The 24228-nt window shown below is 47.6% G+C and overlaps 2 protein-coding genes and 1 long non-coding RNA gene across 3 annotated transcripts; 2 read left to right on the forward strand and 1 right to left on the reverse strand.

Annotated features, from left to right (window-relative positions):
* The first annotated feature begins 674 nt into the window (after nucleotides 1–674).
* Nucleotides 675–2927, forward strand: LOC125551075 (proteoglycan 4-like). The gene is made up of 4 exons (XM_048714224.1): nucleotides 675–1016; nucleotides 1205–1361; nucleotides 2139–2217; nucleotides 2780–2927. Exons 1-4 carry the CDS (start codon nucleotides 791–793, stop codon nucleotides 2918–2920), a joined length of 603 nt encoding a protein of 200 aa, XP_048570181.1. The 5' UTR covers nucleotides 675–790; the 3' UTR covers nucleotides 2921–2927.
* A 7192-nt stretch (nucleotides 2928–10119) lies between these two features.
* On the forward strand, nucleotides 10120–17695 carry LOC125551076 (factor of DNA methylation 1-like). Its single transcript, XM_048714226.1, has 8 exons — nucleotides 10120–10279; nucleotides 10383–10444; nucleotides 10563–11440; nucleotides 11575–11756; nucleotides 14770–14859; nucleotides 14950–15237; nucleotides 15325–15537; nucleotides 17220–17695. Exons 2-8 carry the CDS (start codon nucleotides 10419–10421, stop codon nucleotides 17445–17447), a joined length of 1905 nt encoding a protein of 634 aa, XP_048570183.1. The 5' UTR covers nucleotides 10120–10279; nucleotides 10383–10418; the 3' UTR covers nucleotides 17448–17695.
* A 256-nt stretch (nucleotides 17696–17951) lies between these two features.
* LOC125551077 lies at nucleotides 17952–22614 on the reverse strand. Its single transcript, XR_007302190.1, has 2 exons — nucleotides 21648–22614; nucleotides 17952–18218 (listed from the first exon to the last, which is right to left on the reverse strand). It is a non-coding gene; the product is annotated as an uncharacterized LOC125551077 (long non-coding RNA).
* Nucleotides 22615–24228: the final 1614 nt, after the last annotated feature.

Genomic DNA, 24228 nt, shown 5'->3' on the forward strand with positions numbered 1-24228 from the left:
ACCACGAAACGCTCCTTGACGACGATGACAAGCGGAGAATAGAAAGCATAGGAGGGGCTGGGCCTGCACATCAAGAAATACAGAGAGATGATTGGGAACTCACCTCGGCTTGATGTCCTCTCCACGTCTCCCTCTGCTGCGGTTTGCGGCGGTTCACGCTCGCCGGATTGAGCGCCAACAAGGAGGGAAGGACGGAGCGCAGGCCGCGGGTGGAGGAGATGGAGCTCGGGGCAGGAGATGGAGGGCATGAGCGTGGGGGAGGGCGGCGGCGGTAACTCTAACTGGGAGGAGACGTTGGGTGCGAACGGAGAACGAGCGATCGAGGAGATTGCGTTTTGTTTCTTTTTTTCCTTCGATATACAGTGCACCCCTCACGCCATTGGTTGCGCCACACAGTGCGCCTCTGTCCCACGTGGCATGCACGAGTAAGCCCCTTTGATGCACACCTTATTGTTTTGGATGAGCAAAGTGAGACAATGATTCATATTCATGGTCTGTTTATTGTAGTATTACCTCTATTTTTTTTGGAGGAAGCAATATTACCTTTATTTATTCATAATAAAACCCTGTTAAAAACTACTGATAGCTAATTTTGAATTGGAAGGGGTAGATATTTAAAAAGACTGTACATGATTTTTTTTTTCTTCTTCTCTTGAATATTCGTGGGTTCAGCGGGTTGTTCTCCAATCTTCCGTAGCAAGGCTCTCGTCTCTTCTTCTTCCCGCTCTGCTGCTCCGCCGCTCAGCTACAAACCCCACCCCCAAATCCAACCCAATCCCGCGCGAATGCGATGGAATCCTCTACCACCAACACGACCACGCCACCGGCGGCAGCCGCCAGCAAGCGGAGGCGGAACGCGGCGCTGCCCCTAGGGGATCTGACTAACCTCCTCCCGAGCACCCCCGCCCCGAGAAAACCTAGCGCCAAGCGGCCCCTCCGGCCGCCGCGCTCCGACGCCTCCGCGTGCACCTCCTCCGCGTTGGCCACGCCCGTCTCCAAGGCCTCTTCCGCCGCCGGTGAGCTCACTGCCCCAATCTCGGCTCAGTCCTTAGTTAACTAGCAGCAGCATCTTAGCTAGGCGCGCCGATTTCCTTCACCATTATCACACCGCAACGCCTTCTCCGTTCGATTGCTGAGGTGCTGTGGATTATTTGCTTCTCCTTGCGTGGCACCAATTTGAGTTTCTGACTCTGGATCTTTGCAGCTGTTGAGGAGCCGGGTTTGGTGAAATCGCCCATCTCGACGATTTACACGAGTCGAGGGACCCGGGGGAGGAGAAATCCCACCAGTGTCAAGGCGCCTTTTCCTACTGGAGCAGCAGCAAGTTGCCCCCCTCTTGGGAAAGCTACAAGGGCCGGCAGGTGAGCAAGTTGATATGTGCCTCGGGCAATTTAGTCCCCTTTCGTTCAGAACTGACTTGCATTTCATTACTTCGGTTCAGAGTTCAGACCCTGCAGCTCTACACCTGCTTTTGTGCTATCCATTGTGTGATTTACTTATGATAAGCTTCTGCCGTGAGATAGTTCATTTCGATTGCTGTATTTAGTTTGTCTTCAAACCAGACCAAGTACAACAAAGTTTTAATTAATGCAGATTTTTATCAGTAGGTGAGAATAAATTTTCATCGCAAATGATAGAATAAGGTGCAACAAACGCACCAACCAGGCAACCATAATAATTGATGACAAGGTCCATCTGATTTTGCACAGTGCTATTTCTGTTGTATACCTGCAGCCCATTCATTTTGTTGCATAATCTTGTTAAGCCCGCAATAGTTCTGTTTGAAACACAATATGAACAGTTAGAGTTCAAGTTCTAACTGGTCTAGACTGTCAGAATACCTGTCTGCTTATTATATTTTGATGGTTTTGTCAGTCTGGCTATCTATTTGTTAACTGCTTGCATTCTTGTTGTTAAGTGCTTTGGATACTGGTAGCTTGTACAGTGTCTTTTGGGTTTTCAAGAGAATGAAGTTATCAAATCATATACTATGTCATTAGTAATAGGGGTAACTGGATAAGTAAATGTTCCCAGATGTCCAGATATCTGCAAGTTCCGAATGCAAAGTCTGAATATTGGCATAGCTAATGCTTGCAATGTGAGCGTATTTAGTTAACTCAATTGCACCTCCCTTTCAGTCACTCAACTAAGAAAGCCCCAGCAGCTCAGGATCCTTGTCCTATTTCATCCTCAGCTCCTTGTCATCAAGCTAAAAAGGTAAGCAGCAGTAAACTTTGAGCCATTTTCCAAGAATTTTTCCTTGACCGCCATGCTCTCTTTGACTGATCTTTATGATACGAATATTAATTATGCTTGCTGTTTGTAGCTCATGATTTTGCCCAAACTTTGTCATTCAGTAATATGTGACAAGTAAATGGTAATAAGGCACATATTGATTTTCTGCTTCATGCTCCTTTTCATGTGTATCTCCTATGCGGCATTTATTCAACACTGTATATGAAGATATGCTTATTTGAGTAAATGTTGACACCTCACTTGTATGCTGTAGAGCAAGTACTGGCACCATAGTGTCGGTATCACACAAACTTAAGAAGGCAGCTCAAGGATTATGTATGTTTGGTCCATCTAAATATCCGCTGATATTGTTTTTATTCTGAATGTGAAGGACTTAAGTAGTACATGCGCTAGTCGAAACATCAGTGCTTAAGCCTACTGTATAAACAGCCTTCCACAGAATCAACCTTAGGAACAAAAGTAAAAATGTTGGGACCCTAGCAACAGTGATTTCACCTTGCTGATTGCTTGAATTTCTGAACAGAAGAAGAGGCACTTGGGGGTGGAGAACTCATCTTCTGGCAGACCCAAGTTACCAGATGATTTCGTCGAGAAGCAGAGAGCATACTTCCAGGAGATCGACGCCTTTGAACTGCCGGAGGAAGAGGCCTCAGAAACTGACTGACCTGCATCGAAAATCAAGCCTTATCCGTCGATCATGTACGATACAGCTGTACAGAAATGTACTCGCGCGGGTTACTTTTATAGGACAACTGCGAGTTATGAAGTAGGAACAGACAGTCCTTGTAACATAGGTGGTGTGCTTTAGTGATCACTGATGCTCAGTTTCGCGTGTTTGTAGTTGTTGTATTGATGTCTAGTAGGATATGGTTGTGTTGGGACATGTCCTTGCAAGTTTTTCTGTGTGTGGAAGGAGCCATGTCCTTGCAAGTTTGTTTCCCCAATGTATGTACATTGAGCTAAAATGATGTAATGAATGGAGTTATCCAGCAGTTACCTTTAAAAGTTGCAAAATAGCTTCAGCCATCTCCCGATGACTACTCAGGTTAGTGAAGATGTGGTATGATAAGGGCATCTTCAAGGTGGACCCGCAAACCTTCCGTAACCTTCCGGACTGCGCTGTCGGTCCGGACTACGGAAGCCATTCAACGACGATCTGTATCGGTTCGTGGAGCGGTCCGGAAGCGATTTCTCGAACTGTTCCCAAGTCTGCTTCTGACTACCCTGACCCATCAAAAAAACCCTCCCTCCTCTCCGTGTGCTCCCACCCGGCGCCACCTGTCTGCATTCATGCTGCTGTAGAGCGTGCCGCTCCGCATAGAGGAGGGCCGATGCGACCTCTCATTGCCTCTGCCATTGAAGCGGAGTGCTGGCTGCACGCCCGGCTGAACACGCCTCCTCGTCGCATTCATACACCCTCATTAATCCCCCGTGGAAGTCGAGAAACATACTTCGTTCCACACGTCCGTTCATGGGCGGGTCGGCATTAAATGCAACGCCGGCCGAGCTCCTACCGTCTGCTCTCTATTTAAATGAGGGTAGACGTCGGGCAAGAACCACACCCCTCCGCCTCCTCCCAATCTCCTCCACCACTCTTCTGATGACTTCGGAAGATCAGTTCTTCGACGCACAAGCCAACTGGGTGGCCCGCCGAGCCGACCGGATACGAGCGAGGCAGCTCGCTACTCCACCTCCCGAGCCTCACTTGACGGAGCAAGTTGTCGCCCCAAGCCGCCGCGTGGTTCAGCAACTCGCCGCTCTAGGCCCACTCGATGAGGAGTGGCTAGTTGCTCGACGCCGTCACAGCGGGGAGCACAGCGGCACGAGCATCATCGCTGCCGTCGACGACCGCGCCTCCCACATCTGCGGCTGCGCCTCCCCTGCCTGCGACCGCGCCATGCAGGTAGAGGCAGAAGTCGGGTGCACGGAGAGCGACGAGTGGGAGGCCAACGCCTCCACGTCCGTCGCTATCACCAAGGAGAAGTAGAACACGGGAGTCTGCCGCCGCTTGGGTCCCATGAAGGACACCGGCGTACACAGCCGATGTCTTGCCCGGTTCTTCTCTTTCGAGGACCTCTGTCGATCCCACATGGGCTTCACGGAAGCACATGCACCGCCTTCCCCTCCCGCTGAAGCATCAGCCGGGGGTTCCACTCCGATGGCTGGTGGGGAAGCGAGCCGTCCTTTGCGCTGAAGCATATACCTCCAGGGGTCCCGACAATCCGGTGATCGGGCTGCCGGACATGAGGAAGACAAATGGATCCGCGGACGGTGATTTAGATTAGGTATTAATCATACCTTCAGAGCTGGATATAACACCCTCGATGCGACTATATCTCCCACGTGTCGAGGCACGACTTAGAGGCATAATCGCATTGAAGGCATATGTCGCAAGTTAGGCAATCTTCACAACATCCCATGTAATATAAATCATAAGGGGGAGATAACATAGTTGGCTTACACTCGCCACGTCAATCAAGTACATAAATAACATTACATCATCCAAACACTCATGGCCCGACTACGGCGCCAAAACAAAAGAGAACCCAACATGCGACACGGTCCCAATCACCCCCAACTGGGCACCACTACTGATTATCGGGAAAGGAAACATAGTAACGTTGAGAGTCCTCGTCGAACTCCCACTTGAGCTCAAGTGCGTCTCCTGGAGCAGAATCATCAGGCCCTGCATCTGATGTAATAGTAATCTGTGAGCCACAAGGACTCAGCAATCTCGCACCCTCGCGATCAAGACTATTTAAGCTTATAGGTAAGGCAAGGTAAAAATATGTGGAGCTGCAGCAAGCGACTAGCAAGTATGGTGGCTAATCTTATTCGCAAAAGAGAGCGAGAAGAGGAGGCAAAGCGCGAGCGAGAAACTAGAGAACAACCTGCGCAAGCATTACTCCAACACCGTGTCCACTTCCCGGACTCCGCCGAGAAGAGGCCATCACGGTAACACACTCAGTTGATTCATTTTAATTAAGTTAAGGTTCAAGTTATCTACAACCGGACATTAACAAATTCCCATCTGCCCATAACCGCGGGCACGACTTTCGAAAGTCCAAATCCTTGCAGGGGAGTCCCAACTTAGCCCATGACAAGCTCTCACGGTCAACGAAGGAATAAACCTCCTCCCAATACGTTCCGATCAGACTCGGTATCTCGGTAATTCAAGACACTTCGACAGGTTAAAACAAGACCAGCAACACCGCCTGAATGTGCCGACAAATCCCGATAGGAGCTGCACATATCTCGTTCTCAGGGCACACTCTGATAGGTCAAGCTACGAGTAAAACCAACCCTCAAGTTTCCCCGAGGTGGCCCCGCAGGCTGCCCGGTTCGGACCAACACTCAGAGGGAGCACTGGCCCGGGGGGGGGGGTTCAAAATAAGATGACCCTCGGGCTCCGGAAACCCAAGGGAAAAAGAGGCTAGGTGGCAAATGGTAAAATCAATGTTGGGCATTGCTGAAAAAGCTTTAATCAAGGCGAACTATCAAGGGGTTCCCATTATAACCCAACCGCGTAAGGAACGCAAAATCCGGGAACATAACACCGATATGACGGAAACTAGGGCGGCAAGAATGGAACAAAACACTAGGCGAGAGGCCGAGCCTTCCACCCTTTACCAAGTATATAGATGCATTAAGATAACATAGAATATAATGATATCCCAACAAGTAAATAAATGTTCCAACAAGGAACGGCCTCCAATCTTCACCTGCAACTAGCAACGCTATAAGAGGGGCCGAGCAAAGCGGTAACATAGCCAATCAACGGTTTGCTAGGACATGGTGGGTTAGAGGTTTGACATGGCAATTTGGGAGGCTTGAAAGCAAGTGGTAGGCATCATAGCATTGGCATAGCAAAAGAGCGAGCAAACTAGCATAGCAAAGATAGTAGTGATTTCGAGGGTATGATCATCTTGCCTGCACAGTTGTCAGAGTTGACTGGATCCTCGAGAGCAAACTCAACGGGCTCCTCGTTAGCGAACTCGTCTCCCGGCTCTACCCAAACAAGACAAACAAACAACAAGGATACAATCAACCACGTGCAAGGATCAAGCAATATGATGCAATGATGATATGCTATGCGGGATGCGATGCGGGATGCAAAATGCAAGATATGACAGGAAATGCATGAACCTGGCCTCAACTTGGAAATACAAGTGTGCCACTGGAAAGATGAGATGAAATCGCTTGAAAACGATATAAAGAACGTCGGAATCGGAGTTACGGTTTGGAAATGGCAAGCGATTCAAATATGACACCGGTCTGCGATTTACAGCAAGTAGCCAACTAAATGCAACGAAATAAACATGCTACAGCACCCAAACATGACAACAAAATACATGGCAGGGATGCCTACAAGATGCTTAACAAAAGTCTAGCACTGAGCTACGGCCTAATCATCCATTAACAGGTTCAAACAAGCATGGCAAAAATGCATATGGCAAACAGATCTCAGACTTAGTGAAATTATCACTTGTCTGGAATTTCAGACCAGGTTGCACTCTTCGGAGCAACAAAACTACATGCTACAGGACCTGAACATGGCAAAGTAAAGCATGGCATGGAGCTACTCAAAGAGCTTAACAAAAGTCCACTAGTGACCTTGAGCTAAAAGGGATCAGAAAATACAATTGCAAGCATGTGAACATAGCAAAAACATAATCAGTTTTCAGGCTTAGTGAAAAACTGGCACATGCTGAAAACATAACTCAAGTAGGCATGTTTACGAGCTCGATGCACTCACCACAGTGCAAGTCATGGCAAGACAAGCATACACCCATCAAGAAGGCACAAAATACAAGCTAGACATGGTAAGAACAATAGCATAGCATACACGGATCAACTACAACATCATCGGCAAAATTGCAAACAAGTTGACAATCTGCCCAGATTCACAAAGTAGCAAAAGTAGAGCTCGATTGACTCAAGCTAGGGTGCGCCATAATTGCAAACAAAGACATGGATGGATAGAGCACTACAATATTAACAAAACATCCTTACTGATCATCCTCAAAAGAGGCATGGATCACTAAGAAACACCATGAACATATGGCAACATGAGATAAACAGCTCAAGGACTTGGTGGAAATGCTAAGTCCCTGAAAACAGAATTAACAAGTGCACCACTTTGCAAGCTTGCACTAGTCACCACATACGTCACAAAAATACATGGGTTGCACCTCTGGAAAGATGACAAAACCCTTAACAAAACATATGTAGAGCATCAGGGCATATCATGCACACATTAATCATGGCAAAAATGACAAAAACCTAAACGGATTAGCAGATCTGACAATTATCTCAAGTAGCCCTCTTCTAACAGCATTTCGGGCATCAAGATGAACTCAAATGAAAATGATGCAATGGAATGAAATGATGTACTCTCTGAGATGAACATTTTGATATGCTATATGCATGAATCGGAGCTACGGATGCGAAGTTACGGAGCTACGAACAGGGGCATATGGATCTGCAATTTCGGGACTTAGAAGAAAAAAACAACCTCTAGGGTTACTGTTCACGGATCTCAGATCTGCACGCAAAACGAGGTCGGACGGGTCCCTCGCCGGAGTTCGTCGCCGGAGAAGAGGGAGGGGCCGGGCCGGAGCTTGGGGGCGACGCCGGCGAGCTCCGGCGGCGGCGCGCGAGGCGGCGGGGTCGGGACGGCGCCGGCGGACGGCTGGGCAGCGACGGCCGGGCGGTAGCGGCGCCGACCGGAGAAGGAGGCGAGGCGGCGCCGGGCTGTCGCGGCCGGGGGAGACGGAGGCGCGGGCGGCGGCGCAACCCGGGCGGTGGGGCTGGCGATGCGGGCCTCGGGGGCCGGCCACGGGCTCCCGGGCCTGGCGGCCGAGGCGAATGGCGGCGCCACGTGGCACGCCCGGAGTGGCTGCGGGCGGGCGGCGCGCAGGTCGGACACGTCCGGTCCGGCGTGGACGTTGTCCGGCGGCGCGAGGAGGAGCGGATCTAGGGTTTTTGGACGAGGGGATCCGGATTTTTCGGGGAGGGAATATAAATAGGCATAGGAGGAGCTAGGAGAGTTCAAATGAGGTGCGGTTTTCGGCCACGCGATCGTGATCGAACGCTCTAGATGATGGAGCAAAGTTAGGTGAGTTTTGGGCTAAATTGGAGGGGTGTTGGGCTGCAACACACACGAGGCCTTTTGGGTTAACCGTTGGAGTATCAAATGAAGTCCAAATGATACAAAACTTGGCAGGCGGTCTACCGGTAGTAAACCAAGGCCGCTTGGCAAGTCTCGGTCCAATCCGGAAATGTTTAATCTCCACACACGAAAGAAAGCTAGAAAAGACCACCGGAGGAGAACGAAGCGCCGGAATGCAAAACGGACAACGGGGAAAATGCTCGAATGCAAGAGATGAACACATATGCAAATGCAATGCACATGATGACATGATATGAGATGCATGACAACGACAACAACACACGAAGACAAAGACCCGAACCCGAGGAAATAAAGTAACTTAACGCCGGAAACGACAAGAGTTGGAGTACAAATTGGGAAAGTTACATTCGGGGTGTTACACTGGACTAGCACTGTTGATGTAAAATGTACTGAAATCCGGCATATTTATATGAAAATCCGGCTTTTTATATGAAATCCACCATGTTTGCGTGAAAGCCGGCCGTGTTTGCACGGATTTCGTCAGGTTCTTGAGTTGTTGTGAAAATGTATGTGGCTAGCGTTGGATGGCTGCCCTGCGCATCCGTGTCCGCGGACTGATCCCTCCCAGTCTGCAGATGAATGCGGGAGATTTTTTGCGGGTTACCACTAAATATGCCCTCAACAAAGAGTGTTATAAGTTCTGATGTACGTTCCACCGAACACTTGAGGTCTTAAAAATGCGTCAATTTTGCTGAAAGGTGAGCCACTTTCTTTGGTCTGCCCTTATTCTTTCTTTCATTCCATAATATAGAAGTGTCTTTGACACTAGTTGAAGGGCGTAATTATTGAAGCATATTTTGACTGGTTAACACAAGACAAAGTAGTGTGTTCGCGTCCTTTAAATATTTTTCCATTGCCTCGCAAAAGTTACATTTTCCCGAGGCTTTTGTAACACAAAGCTCTTGGGGCCTGCTCCAAGTAGTAAGCCAGTAATGTGTCGACACGTTGCAGGAGTAGAAACTTGGTGACGGCTGGACTCTTTTGTTTCCGGACCATGTACAACACTCAAATATCTAAAAACTGGAATTTAGGGGGGGGGGTGGGGGGGAATCTTCAAAAACCGGCTTCAACAACATATCTAAATCTGCATGAAGATACAAAAACAGACGTGGCACCAAGTCGAGCTGCAACCCAGCAAACTTTCACCGTTGTCACCCTGCCCCGCACCCTCCCCTTCCCCGCTAGTTGATTTTGGCCGCCGGCTGGTCGGCCATCCTGAGCCCCGCCGCTCGGGGCCATCTACTGCAACCCCCAGGACCGCCGTCGCCACTTGGTCACGCTGAGCTCCTCCCTTCACGCGCCCCCCTCCCCCGTTTTCCGAGGTATGGCGCCGTGCCGGTCAGAGCCCGCATCCTCGCCATCGGGTCCGCATCCCGATAGCCCGACATAATTGTTCCCTGAGTTTCCGCTGTCGCCACCTCCCGCTTCGGCCGACGCGCAACGATTCCGCCCGATTCAGGCCTCCCACCGACATCTTTATGTTCCATGTGGTTCTGGAAATGTGGGTATCAATTTTAGGTATATATGTTGTAAAAGCAGAATCTTTTTGCCTACCCAAATCTTCACTCATGTACCTAGAAAATGAATTGAGGTACTCAAAATTTATGCATCGCTGTCCCTTCTAGGACATCCCATAAAAAAAAAATACTACTACTCACTTGCTCACTTGCTCAGCGCCCCCTCCCCGTCTCCCCCATTTGGACATTTCGGCCTTTCGCCTCCTCGATCACGTGATCATCTCCTCTGCTCTGCCCCCCGCCCGGCCACAGCGCCGTACACTACACAGCAAGGCGGCGGCTCGCCTCACCCAGCGCCGCCGCGGACCGCAAGGTGAGCCCGGACCCTCCCTCGCCCATCGTTCGTGGTCCGTCTCCTCCCCGCCCCTTCCTTTGAGCGACATTGGACTGATCCTCTCGGGGCCTTAAAACCCTAGGTTGGTTGTGGCGGCGTCTGCCAGCGGCGGCCATCCATGGATTCCGGCGATGCGCCTGAACGGTACGTGATGCCCAACCCCTCCTCTTTCCGTCTCTTGAGATCTCGCTCTACGCCCTGCGAAATCAAGGAACGCGGCAGCTGCCTGCAATTTAGCGCCTTTCTTTTCCGATTTTGGCAGGATTCGCGAGGAAACGGGTTCTAGGAGCAGAGACGGCCTGCCTCAGCGTGACGCGACTGGAGCAGGTCCAGATGCTAATCGCCATGGGGGAGACCGCGTCCTTACCAAGCGCCTGAAGGATGAATCGCCTGACACATCGGAGCCACCGCCGTCACGGCTGAAGAAGGCTGTGGAGCTGGAGCCTCACCCCGTTCAGAACAGAGACGAGCAGTTCGTCCTTACCAAGTGCCTGAAGGATGAATCGCCTGACACATCGGAGCCACCGCCGTCACGGCTGAAGAAGGCTGTGGAGCTGGAGCCCCACCCCGCTCAGAACAGAGACGAGCAGTTCGTCTGGCCCTGGATGGGAGTGTTGGTCAATGTGCCTACTGAGTGGAAAGGAGGGCGCCAGGTCGGGGAAAGTGGGAACCGCCTGAAGGAGCAGCTCTCGGCCTTTTGCCCGCACAAGGTCATTCCTTTGTGGAACTATAGAGGCCACACCGGGAAAGCCATCGTTGAGTTTGGAAAAGACTATGCTTCTTTCTGCAATGCCTTCAAGTTTGAGAACCACTTTGAGGCAGAAGGACATGGCAAGCGGGACTGGGAGCAGCGCAAGTATCAAGGGCGCGAGATGTTTGGATGGGTTGCAAGGGCTGATGATCAGAGAGCCCCGGGACCGATCGGGGAGCATCTGCAGAAAAATGGTGATCTGAAAACCGTTGCAGAACTTGAGAATGAAGGAACGCGCAAAACCGACAAGCTGGTAGCTAATTTAGCCAGCGCAATTGAGGTAAAGACCAAGCATGCCCAAGAACTTGAATGCAAGTACAATGAGACAACCACCTCACTTGACAAGGTGATGGAAGAAAAGGAGCTGGTCCTCCAGAGATACAATGATGGTTGGTCTGCAATCTTTTGCTGTTTATATGTTCTGTTATGGTAGAACAGCATATGTGCATTTATCTCCTTTGAGCATTGGGGCCTTTCCCTTTCAGTTATCTAATTATGCATTTTGAACTTGCATTATCACCAGAAATCCGCAAGATGCAGCAACTTGCTCGTAGGCATTCTCAGATGATCCTTAATGAGAATCAGAAGCTTCGTTCGGAACTGGAGGCGAAGATGCAGGATCTTGAATTCAAATCCAGGCAGCTTGATGAGCTTGCTGTGCGAAGTGACTCGGATAGAAGGAACCTTGAGAAAGAGAAGGAGAAGGTGCGTGTCCATTGTCACCGATAAAGAATTATGGAAGTTAGTTTTTTGTGTCCTCTCCTTTTGTTTGTTTTCAAGGATGGTTGATTGTTTCTGTGCTTCTTTTAAATAGCATCTTTCTGTTTACTAGTAACTAGCTGGATGACCTGTGCATATGCGCGGCTAGAATTACTACATGGCATTAATATTGGAATTTTCTTCTCCTTCCTATTTGTAAATGAATGATCCACGATTTAATTCATGCCACATTCATTAATATTTGTATGTCTTTCTAATATAGAAAATAACGGTAGCCACTAGCGAGTGTATTTTATTTAACAAAGGAAGACCGTTAGCATTGAGATCCGTGGCCCACTATATACAGAACAATAGACTTTCTTACTAACCTCTAATTTTACCTCATCCACTCTTGTTTATCTCATGTTCCCTATCTTACTGAGAATATATTTTTTCCGTATTCTCCAGCATGAATTAAATTCAAACGTGGGGCACCAGTACTTAAACATCGTGTTCTGGTTTTTTAGTTGTCCTTTTATCTAATGCAAATATCATGCCTTCTGATGCTTCCATGCATCCTCATATTGCTCTAGTTGTTTCTGTCATCTACCCATCTAAGGCATGTCATTATCTGGGCATATTTATTCAAAATTGCTACAATATTTTCTCTTGTGGTAGTTTCTTCTCCTGTTGTACACATGCTGTATTGCATAGGCTTATATTTTTCAGCACGGCTGAAACTACATACTAGATACTCACGTGATTTGTTGCTTCCCATATTTACTTTGACAACAATGACACCATTTTGCATTTTATATACTATGTATTTTCGCTTACACACAATGCATTACCATCGACCATTCTTACCTGATGGCATGCATGCTCTGTATGTGGTCCTTATGCATGCTTAGACTTATGATCCTTTCCAATCTACCACTTCTCTCTGTCTTTTTTAGTTGCTCTAAACTTTTGACCGCCAATCCATATGTGCATGCATGGTTATAGAACTATGCACCCGATGCATGTACTTAGATCCATGGCATGTTACACTAAAATTGCTGGCCTTATTTTACACAATTTCATAGTAATCTACACCGTTGCGATCTGATATTACCAAAATAAATGCTTTAAGTAGATACTTTCTTCTAGTGCATAAACACCGTTATAGTACATTCATCAAAATAACCTTCGTAGCGTTTCCTATTACTCTGAAATACATCAAAATATGTGATGTAGATATTCTATTTTTTTATAGAAGCAATCAAAGATGTTATCATGTTGGCCATTAGAAGTAAATGCTGTGAACCTTTCTTTCTTAACGCTTTGCGTACTAGTATCGCTATTGAATCTGCAGAAAGTATTTCTATATTGTTCAGTCGAGATCTACTGACAGTTTTTGTTGTACTTTTCTTGCGTTTGACATGTAGTTTTGAGATGCGTGGGTTTTTATATTTTCCAGAACTTGATCAGTTCGACATTACTATTCATTTGCACTTTGCTCAAATTTCTAAGAGTAGTAGCCTGAACTCTGAAGTTGACGCGTAGTACAAATTGGGATGCATGACGTTTCGTAATTTGACTCCTAAGCTGATTCAAGTGTGCGGGCTCTGATTTTTCACGAGGAGTATGCCTTAATTGAGATGCATTGGTGACTTTCCCTATTCGATTCCTAAGCTGATTTAAGCGTACATGCTCTTATTTTGAGAGGAGCACGCGTATGGGATTCTGATTCAGATGTACATAAGTTCTTTCCTAGTTTTATCTTACAGTTCTATACCAAGCACTATTGTCAGTTGAAATTGGTCTATGGTTTTGTGCGCGTGCGTCCATCTGAACGTCTTAGTTTTTGTTGTTAAGTTGATCTTGATGAATCTCTACTGTCCGATTTTTCTAACCTTAAATTGGTGAATCTTCACCTTTCATTTCATGTTGGTTTAACAATATAATAAATAGATTCATATCATTGCATTTTTCTTATTTTTGTCGTCACTCGAAATTCCACTCTTGGACGGCAATAGATTGCAGAGAGGTTTAACAGTAGGACAATTTCAGCAAAATGCACGTAATTTGTTTTTTACTTCTAGAGAGGGCATGACGGTAGGCGTGAAATGTAGATGCCACTCTTGGACGTAATGCTGTGAACCTTTCTTTCTTAACGCTGTGCGTACTAGTATCGCTATTGAATCTGCAGAAAGTATTTCTATATTGTTCAGTCGAGATCTACTGACAGTTTTTGTTAGACTTTTCTTGCGTTTGACATGTAGTTTTGAGATGCGTGGGTTTTTATATTTTCCAGAACTTGATCAGTTCGACATTACTATTCATTTGCACTTTGCTCAAATTTCTAAGAGTAGTAGCCTGAACTCTGAAGTTGACGTGTAGTACAAATTGGGATGCATGACGTTTCGTAATTTGACTCCTAAGCTGATTCAAGTGTGCGGGCTCTGATTTTTCACGAGGAGTATGCCTTAATTGAGATGCATTGGTGACTTTCCCTATTCGATTCCTAAGCTGATTTAAGCGTACATGCTCTTATTTTGAGAGGAGCACGCGTATGGGATTCTGATTCAGATGTACATAAGTTCTTTCCTAGTTTTATCTTACAGTTCTATACCAAGCACTATTGTCAGTTGAAATTGGTCTATGGTTTTGTGCGCGTGCGTCCATCTGAACGTCTTAGTTTTTGTTGTTAAGTTGATCTTGATGAATCTCTACTGTCCAATTTTTCTAACCTTAAATTGGTGAATCTTCACCTTTCATTTCATGTTGGTTTAATAATATAATAAATAGATTCCTATCATTGCATTTTTCTTATTTTTGTCGTCACTCGAAATTCCACTCTTGGACGGCAATAGATTGCAGAGAGGTTTAACAGTAGGACAATTTCAACAAAATGCACGTAATTTGTTTTTTTACTTCTAGAGAGGGCATGACAGTAGGCGTGAAATGTAGATGCCATTTGGTACCCCCCCCAGTATCTCTGCATAAAACTCATGTCAGGCTGTTGTGGTGAATACAGAATGAGATCAAAGCAAAGTATCTTAAGATGGCAACGTCGGAGCAACAGAGGGCAGATGAAAATGTGCTGAAGCTTGTGGCAAAACACAAGGTTTGTGCCTTACTATATATTGTTTTACTTGAGGTTTTGAGATACTAATATCTATGACTGTCTTCCTGTGCTGAAAATGGCAAACTGCAGAGGGAGAAAAAGGCTGCTCTAGATGAGATTATCAAGTTAGAGCAGAAACTGGATGCCAAACAGAAGCTTGAGCTAGAAATAAAACAGTTGCAGGGAAAATTGGAAGTGATGAAGCATATGCCAGGTGAAGAAGACTCTGAATCAAAGAGGAAAATAGATGAACTTAGTGCCGAGCTTCAGGACAAGTATGATGAAATGGATGCAGTGGAAGCACTCCACCACACTCTGCTTATGAAGGAAAGGATAAGCAACAATGAGTTGCAAGATGCTCGGAAGAAGCTAATAGATGTAAGTTATCTCATCGATTGAGTACTTGGATTTGTCTAGTATTATGTTTGAATTACATTTCAAAGCTATCTATTGCATATGCTGCAGGGTCTGCGGGATGTTACAACTGCCCGAGCAACTATAGGCGTTAAAAGAATGGGTGATCTTGACCTGAAATCATTTGCTAAGGCTTGCAAAGGTAAAATGTCAGAAGAAGATGCAGAAGTAACTGCTTCCATTCTTTGTTCAAAGTGGGAAGAGGAGATTAAAAATCCAGAATGGCACCCTTTTAAAGTTATCATGGTCGAGGGCAGAGAGAAGGTAGTAATATCTTCGCTCTTGCTTTTATACACTTGATGTTCTCTAATAGCTTGTAACTCGAGTTATCAATTTCACATTGAATTTCCTGTTCTGCAAACATTAACTCGGTTCATCTATTCATAAGTAAATTGTGGTGAGAGCTGAAAATTGGAGACACAAAGTTTAATTTACTGCCCTGCATATTCTTACATTAATCTAAAGGGACAAAAGTAGCAGAAATTCTCACATTAATAATGGAAAGGGAAAATACTTAATCTGTTGATCAAAAGTATTAGCAACCATAGATAGCGAGAGAAAGAACATTCCATAATACAAACATTGGACTTACTGAGTTAAGGGCTCCGGATAGTGTTATCATTTCTGAATCTTGCTGTGTTTGAGCCTGACCCAGAAACATTTGTTACATTACTAATCAGGTCCTTTCTGTTTCCTCCATCTGTTACTTCCTTGCTCCTTCATTACATGCAAATAAGAGTGGAGGAAACAAGAAAACGTCAGCCACCAATTGTAACCAGCCAAGGGGCTATATTCTTGTGTAATTTTTAATCTAGTTTTTTCATGGGAGTTATAAATATCTTGTTTTTCATGGCATGGTGTCAACTGTGGATGTAAGCTACCGCACGATATCTTTTACAGCTAACCAATTAGAAAGTCAATTAGGCTATGCCATAAATAATTTTTCTTTTGTGCAATAGCAAATATTGGATTCTTGATGAAGGAATCTGAAAAATTAGCCATATGTATCTATGCTTGTTGTGAATGTTAGATAAGTTTCATTTACTTGATTTAGCAGCTTGTGGAGAGCTTGGTCATATGCATATATTTGTGCAACTTCAATGCTAGGAAGCTAGATTTTTGAGTTCCTGTGTGCAAAACCTTATGTTGATGTTAGCTGCTCTTGATTGAGATATATAGCATCTAATTGAATAAATGGTGACTTGTATCTATTCAAGACTCTCTTTCTTCCATTTATTGTTTTTCTTTGAAGCTGATGGTCAGTTCTATACCAGTTAAGTTATATTTAATTCGCAAGCTTTTTGGAAAGATAGTACATCTAGCATTTGCTCATGGAGTAACCAAACTTCTTACTGATAAAAAGCTTGCCACTCAGTATCCACATTGCCGGATGCTAATAACTCCCCCTCTCCTAGAAGTTTATGATAGGGACGCTTTTATGATATTCCTTAGTCAATTAAAAGTTGGTTCTCAGTTCCTAGCTTGGTTAAGCTGGACACAACATGTCTTGGCTGTTGGAATTTGACATGATACTTGATACATGGAGCTCAAAGCCCTCCTGTCATCTGCAAACAATGTTTGCCCCCTGAACTTTTTGTAGCATGCTTGTTCCACATGCATGGAAAGGTATATTTGATATATTTGATATACTGGTTTATTAATGCAGTCATGCATTACTATGTAATGAAGCAGGCGTGTCTTACATTATTTCACACGCATAAATTATTTTTGTTCATCCATGTTTTGTTATACTGTGGCAGCATTTAGACACTACATAGCTCCTATATGAATACTTTGCTAAATTCACAGCACAAGATCGTTGATCACTGTCTGTCTTAGGCATATTTGTGGAGCGCACGAAGTTTTGAAGCTTTTGGTGCCTGTTTTATCTTACATGTTTAAAATGGAGTAGTATGTTTATCTAATGGTGTGTGCGTTGATGTTAGGAAATTCTCCGTGAGGATGACGAGAAGCTGCAGGAACTGAAAGAAGAGCATGGTGAGGAAGTCTATGGGTTGGTGACAAAGGCTTTGCTTGAAGTGAATGAGTACAACCCTAGCGGCCGCTATTCCGTGCCGGAGCTGTGGAACTACAAAGAGAATAGGAAGGCAACCCTGAAAGAAGTGGTCCAGTACGTGCTGAGGCAGTGGCGCACACAGAAGCGGAAGCACTGAGCCCAAGTACCTAGGTTCCTGAAGCAGTGAAGTAGTGAAGTAGAAGTGTATTGATCTTATATTGTAATGAACTCGTGAATGTTGGTGATTGGTTTAGCCGTGGATCATTCAGCCTTGACCCTGGCCCTGGTTGGTATAGCATTGACATGAATGCTGGTAATTGGAGATTGTGAACTGTCCTGTTAGGATAATGTATTCTGTACCAAGCTATGAAGTAACTGTCACTGATTTCAGCGACAGTTAAATCCGAAGTGAGTATTAGTTAGTTATATAGCACGAGAAACTTTCAGCGATGTGTCGGCGCTACAACTACAGTTTTCCGCAATGTGCTGTTGTCTAGATTGGCGCCTGATCGTTCATGCCCAGATTTCCGCGATGACTGCGCGCCCAAGTCGAAGCAGGTCACCGCTTGATCATGTTTTATAACCCACCACCGAAGGCAAGGATTCCTTGAATTATCTCTGACTGCGCGCCCAAGTCGAAGCAGGTCACCGCTTGATCATGTTTTATAACCCACCACCGAAGGCAAGGATTCCTTGAATTATCTCTCGTCACAGAGCAACTAGGTACATCCACGGTTGGAACAAGCCACACTCACATCAAGCACACCTCATCCTCATGCAAACACGGAGTAGCAACTTGAGGTAAACATTACAGCACTCACTACAGAACCATCAGAGATATTCAGGTTAGCTCTCCAAAAACGTGTGCCTGCCTGCATTCATGCGCCGCGCGTGTGTGTTGACTGTTGAAGACCTCAGTTGCGAGCGCCTATAATTGATGTAACAACAAAATACAGCCTGATTAGAACAAGTGAAGATGTAGTCCAATAGTAACACATAGCAACAGTCAGAGTGTAGTAATAAAATCAGGCTGTACATTTCATTCAAGCGATTAAGTTCTTAAAGCTGAGCCACACTACATAACAGTATATAAGATGGCTTACTGGATTCACTAAGCAAGGTAGATTATTCAGCTAGTGTTGTCGGACTGAAATGCCATACATAGTGTGCTAATAGCCTCACCAGGAGTTGACTCCCGGTAGCCTGAACTAAACGCCTGTGCGGGATCTTCTTATATCAATTAACAGAAGGTGTGCACACGACATGAAGCAAGCTGGTTACAGAAGCCATCTAATACGAGGCTAGATTCATCAATACCAGCAAGTATGGTATTGGCAGGCGCTAACTAAGGATCTGTCGATGATCTTCAGAAATGAAACGCAAAACACAGAAAGTAGGCCACTTTAAGACGATGGATTGCTCGATCTAGAAGTACTGTAGCTAGGGTTCTTAGCCAGCCAAGAGATGGATCTCACCGACCCCGAATGGTGCTTAAATAGCAAGGGAAAGTAGCTAAAAAGTAATAAAGCAGAAAAGCAGCGATGCATAAAGTTTGGTAACAAGTGGGCCAGATTATGTAACAATATATATGATGAGTTAGTGGGTTCACTAAGCAAGGTATATTATTCAGCTACTGTAGTGGGTACGCTAACAGCATCACTAGAAGTTAACTTGTAGAAGCCTGAAATAAACAATGGTGTGGGATCTTATATTAGTAGATAGACAAGGTGTGTACACAACATGTAGCAACTTGGTACAGCAGCAGCCACAAGGAACATAACTAGACATAACAGGGTGCTTGAAAACTGTGACAAAACAGAGTAATGCGCAGAAAATATGAACATACAAGAAGCAGAGCAATCATTCAACAAAATGTGTAGTAGCTTTGTGCAAAGTGAAAACTGAGAAACATGCAACCCCTAGTATTCTGAATGTCAAGGCTCACAGTTGGTCAACCATATCTAGTTGTCATGCAGTTGAAACTTTGAAGATATAGCATCTCCAGAATTCATGCTAATAACTCAATCAACTCTCTCGAAACAGGCTTTCACCCCCGCTTTTATATATAAAGCAACAACCGAACAAAGTACACGGCCGAACGATACAAGGTGGAGAGGTAGTCCTCTTACAAAGCCGATCCCAGAATAAACGGATCACCAATGGTACCGATGAAAAAGCACAGGAGGACCGAGTACAACGCCATGCTACGCCCTATACACCTAAGCTCCACGACAACGCCCTCAGGAGGGATGCCGGCGCCAAGCGTCGCCGCTGTCGAGTCCACAATGGACAAAGGTTTTCACCTGGAACCCGGACACGGATGGGAACACCACGACGACGTCTTCAAGAAGAGAGCGGCGCCCTCGAGCGTCACCATCGTCGGCGCCAGAGCGCAGAGCTTTCGCCCGGTAGTTCTCGCGTGTCACCACGAGGTCTTCAGAAGAAGCATGACAAGCTCAAGTCCCCAGATCTGGATCGAGACGCCCCCACGGAGACTGAGAGCGCGCCCGAGCTACCTTGCGCCAAGCCTCTCGCCGCCCACACGACCAAGAGACAATGCCACCACCGCTGCCATGATGCCTGCCGGAGAGCCAACCATGCGGACCACCTTCCAGGGCCGCCGCCCCGGCATCCATGCCACGCGACAAAGCCAACCGTCCGCTTCACCGTGCACAAACCGTGGTTAGAGAAGCCCGGCATCAGCCCCCAGGCCAGGGTCAGCGCCACCACCGTAGGGGCACCCACACCTGAAGTCCCCTCCTATCCAGGTGGACCGCCGGGGGGGGGGGGGGGGGGGGGGGGGGGACATGGCCCAGTGGCTACCGACGGCCATCGTCGAGCCATCAACTCAGAGGATGTCCGTGGCCTACGACACAAATCTGACTGCTGGCACAACACTGTCCTGACCACCACCACCACGGTCCTTCATCAACGCCATAACGAGAAGACGCCCCCCAATCGAACCACAAGCTCCCATCTTGACCGGAACGGAGGCGGCCCAGAGCCGTGCACCGACTCCAGGGCGACCGGACGTTGGACGCCGCGCAAGGAGCGACGAGCCCCGGGTAGGAGGACCGCGTCAAACTCTCGCACCGGATGCCAGTCCGCGTTGCCGGCCAACTACCAGCCAACGCATCCGGGGATCTGGGCATACCGGATCCAGATGAGAGGCCGCCAAGGCAGCCGGCAGTCCGGCCGCCGAGCAGCCGCATCCACGGTGCCAGCCCCGCGGCCCCTCGGCTCTCCACGCATTGTCCTGCCACCGCCGCCCGAGGCCAAGGCGTCCACCGTCCACCCGCTGACCAGCCTCCACCCGCCCGTGAGAAGAGCCGCCGGCTACCTTGCTGCCAGCAGCCGCCGTCCGACGCCCAGGAAGCGCCAGGCCGCGCCGCCCACAGCCCTCATCGCATCAGCCCCTCACGCGCTAGATCCGCACCGCCAGAGCTCGCCCGGCACGATCCTCCACCGTCCATGCCGCCACCACGCCAGCAGCCTCCAGCGCACCCGCGCGGCGTCGCGTCGCGGTGCCCGTGCCGCACCTCTGCCTATGGGGGATCGAGAGGGCCCCGCCGCCGCCGGCCCGGACGAGCTTTGCCCGGCCAAACCCTTTGGCGGCGACGGGAGAGGATAGGGCTGGAAAAAAAGCTCGAAGCTCGTGAGCTAAATGAGTAGCTCGTGACTCGGCTCGAATCGACTCGAACTCGAAGAATAACGAGTCGAGCCGAGCTTTAGTTTAAGATCGTTTATAGACCAAGTTAAACGAGCCAATCTCACGAGTACTCGTGTAACTCGTTAGGCTTGGTACAAAAGATCAGCTACTTCCAATATAAAAAAAGATCAGCCACTCAGCACCCTATGTCCCAGGCGCACAACACAAGGCCTAGCCGTTGAAGGCCCAACCGCCTAGGAGACTCATGTGTTACAAGGAAATTACTATTGTTTAGTGATATATATGTTTAATATATACATAATAATTTTTATAATGTTTGAGGGTTTTATGTTCATATCTTTAACGAGCTTAACAAGCTAAACGAGCCAGCTCGCGAGTTATACGAGTCGAGCCAATCTTGGATTTGAGCTCGTTAATGATAACGAGTCGAGTCGAGCTAGCTCGTTAACGAAACGAGCTCTAGCGAGTCAAGCCGAGCTGGCTCGACTCGGCTCGAATTCCAGCCCTAGGAGAGGAGGAGGGAGGGTGGGGAGCTCGGCAGCGGCCGTCTAGGGTTCCCTCCCCGCCGCCACGCGGGGGCGGCGCGGGAGGGAGAGGAGAGTACAATCAATCAGCCCTGTTGGTCTTGTCTCCTACGGTGAACTTAATTACGCTAATCAATCAACTAGAAGTTAGTAGTTTCCATACCTGCACATAAAGCTTCATATATCATAATCGAAGAACTCGGGAAAACCACGGAGTGAAATACACTGCTAGATGGTCATGACAAATCATGATGACAAGCATTACGCAACCAGCAAGCAATAAAACATGCTGCCATATGGTCATGTTGTACAACACCACTAGTTACCACAACAATTCAAGCTAATCATCCTACTAGAATATGAGAACTACCCAATTTTCAGAACCACATTATGTAAAAGTATATATGATGACTTAGTGGGTTCGCTTAGTAAGGTAAATTATTCAGCTATTGTAGTGGACTTAAATGCCATAGTACACTAACAGCCTCACTAGAAGTTAACTTGTGGAAGTCTTAAATAAACAATGGTGTGGGATCTTATATCAGTAGACAGAACATGAAGCGTGACTTTTTCTCAAAATAAAAACATAAAGCAACCTGGCAGAGCAGCCACAAGGTGCATAACTAGATATAACAGGGTGCTTGAACACTACGAAAAAAACAGTATATCCGCAGAAAATATCAACATACAAGAAGCAAAGCAATCAATCAATGAAATGTATAGTAGATATGTGCAAACTTAAAACTGAGAAACATGTCAAGCCTCACAGCTGGTCGACTATGTTTGGTGGTCATGCAGTTGCAACTTGAAAGATATAACATCCCCAAAATTCATGCTAAATCAATAAACCTAGTTTCCATAGGTGCACATAGAGCTTCAAATTTCAAACACCAGGAGAGTAAAATGCACTGCTAGATGGCCGTGACTCATGATCAATCATGATGACAGGCAATATGCAACCAGCAACCAATAAAAATCATGCTGCCAGATGGTCACATATATTGTACCACCAGTTACTTCAGCTATTCAAGCTAATCATTCTAGTATAATCTGGGAACTACACAATGTTCAGATAACATATGCAGAACAATTCTAAAGCAGTGCAGTACATGTAGATGCTGGAGAATGATACTAACCATCTACATTAGAGGATTTCAACTGGTGCAAAAGGGTCATCCTCAGAAAACTTTGCTCCCCGCTGAGAGGTCCAGCATCTGCCTCCCTCAGTACCAGTACTCTCATAGGCAGAAATCTTACATTCACTGGATAGCATCTCATCCACAGACCTTGAAATGAGTCTTGGATTGGTCATCAAACTGAAGAATGGAAAGATGGGATCTGAGACACGTACCATGGAGTAGATTGGGCATGGATGCTGGTCAGTTGGTCGGCCGTTTCGTTTCGTCGAGCAGCTGGCGGGCATGCTGCCATTGGAGTTGGGGGGGGTGGGTGGGTATGAGGGGGAGGAGGTCGTGGACGTCCGTGGCAGCGAGGAGACGGAGAAGAGCCAGCGCCGCGCCCTTGAGGTTACTCGCCGTCGCCGGTGCTGGTGGTTGAGCGGCGAGAAGCGAGGATGCGATGCGGTGAGCCATGCGATGCGGTGAGGCAGTGAGCAGACCTTGAGCCACTTAGGGGTTACGGCTCGGTCGGTTCGGTCGGAACCGAAACGTGCCGGTCGGTTGCCCTATTGGCACGCGGGGGTTTGGGAGCACTCCATGGTCGCCGGCCGCCGGAGCTCGGAGAGGCAACCGGACAGGATTAAAAAACAAAATAGAAGAGAAGAAAATGGTTGGGCTCAATTAGCCCGGCCCAAGAGAAAAAAGGGCTCCTCGTGCGTGCGGCGTGCCCAACCAGAGCGAGAGAGAGGGAAAAAAAAGGCCAGAGAGACGAGGAGGTGGCCGTTAAATTCAGTTCGTCCCCGCCCTCCCCGCGTACTCGTCGCTCGAAACCTTCTTCCTCCTCCCACCTCCGTCCCAACTCCCAACGCCACCGCGCAGCACTGCGACTCTCCCCACCGGAAGCCAGCCAGCCAGCCAGCGCACCGCACCCTCCTCCCCCTCCACCCCAAACCACCTCGTGCTCCCTCTGCAAGCCCGCATCCTCTGCGATGAATCAAGTTGGCCAGCGGCCACCACCGCCGCCGCCGGGGAGCTTGATCAGGATCCTGCGCTCGGTGGCCTATTCACTGGGCTTATCTATCCGCTCTCTCATGAGGCTACTGTGGCGCGCATGCCGCTTACCGGCGGGCCAAGACGAGGAGGAGCGCAATGATGCCAAGAACAAGAACAAGACAGGCGGCCGAGACGATGAGGATCGCCAGAAGATGACGGAGATTGCCGCCAGGAAACGAGCAAGGAAGAAGGCCAAGAAAGCGGCCAGAAAGGAGGCCCAGGCGAAGGCCAAAAAGACCAAGAAGGAGGCCAAGGCGGAGGACAAGAAGAAGAAGCAGGAGGAGGAGGACATGCAGAGGAAAGAAGAGGAGGAGGCGGCCAAGGAGGAGGCCAGGATCAGGGAAGAAGAGCAGAAGGCAGCCAAGGAGAAGGCCAGGCAGAAGCTTGCCGAGGACAAGAAAAAGGCTGACCTGGAGGAGGCCAAGAGAAGGCAGCGGGAGGACGCCGCGCGGAGGAAGGAGGAGGCCCAGATGGAGGAGGAGGACAGGCAAAGGAGGAGGGAGGAGGCCCAGAGGAGGAAGCAGGCGGACAAGAACAAGAATGAGTATGAGGTACGATCGATCATGCGCTTGC

The sequence above is a fragment of the Triticum urartu genome, chromosome 4 (assembly GCF_003073215.2).
Source record: "Triticum urartu cultivar G1812 chromosome 4, Tu2.1, whole genome shotgun sequence".
NCBI classification, from domain to species: Eukaryota; Viridiplantae; Streptophyta; class Magnoliopsida; order Poales; family Poaceae; genus Triticum; species Triticum urartu.

Bases quoted from the DNA above. Each gene is read 5' to 3' on its own strand.
- LOC125551076 (XM_048714226.1), top strand. From the start codon at position 10,419: ATGGATTCCGGCGATGCGCCTGAACG. The intron at 11,441-11,574 runs GTTGGTCTGCAA...CATTATCACCAG, and splicing joins CCTCCAGAGATACAATGATG to AAATCCGCAAGATGCAGCAA. The intron at 14,860-14,949 runs GTTTGTGCCTTA...GGCAAACTGCAG, and splicing joins AGCTTGTGGCAAAACACAAG to AGGGAGAAAAAGGCTGCTCT.
- LOC125551075 (XM_048714224.1), top strand. From the start codon at position 791: ATGGAATCCTCTACCACCAACACGACCACGCCACCGGCGGCAGCCGCC. The intron at 1,017-1,204 runs GTGAGCTCACTG...GGATCTTTGCAG, and splicing joins CAAGGCCTCTTCCGCCGCCG to CTGTTGAGGAGCCGGGTTTG. The intron at 2,218-2,779 runs GTAAGCAGCAGT...ATTTCTGAACAG, and splicing joins CTTGTCATCAAGCTAAAAAG to AAGAAGAGGCACTTGGGGGT.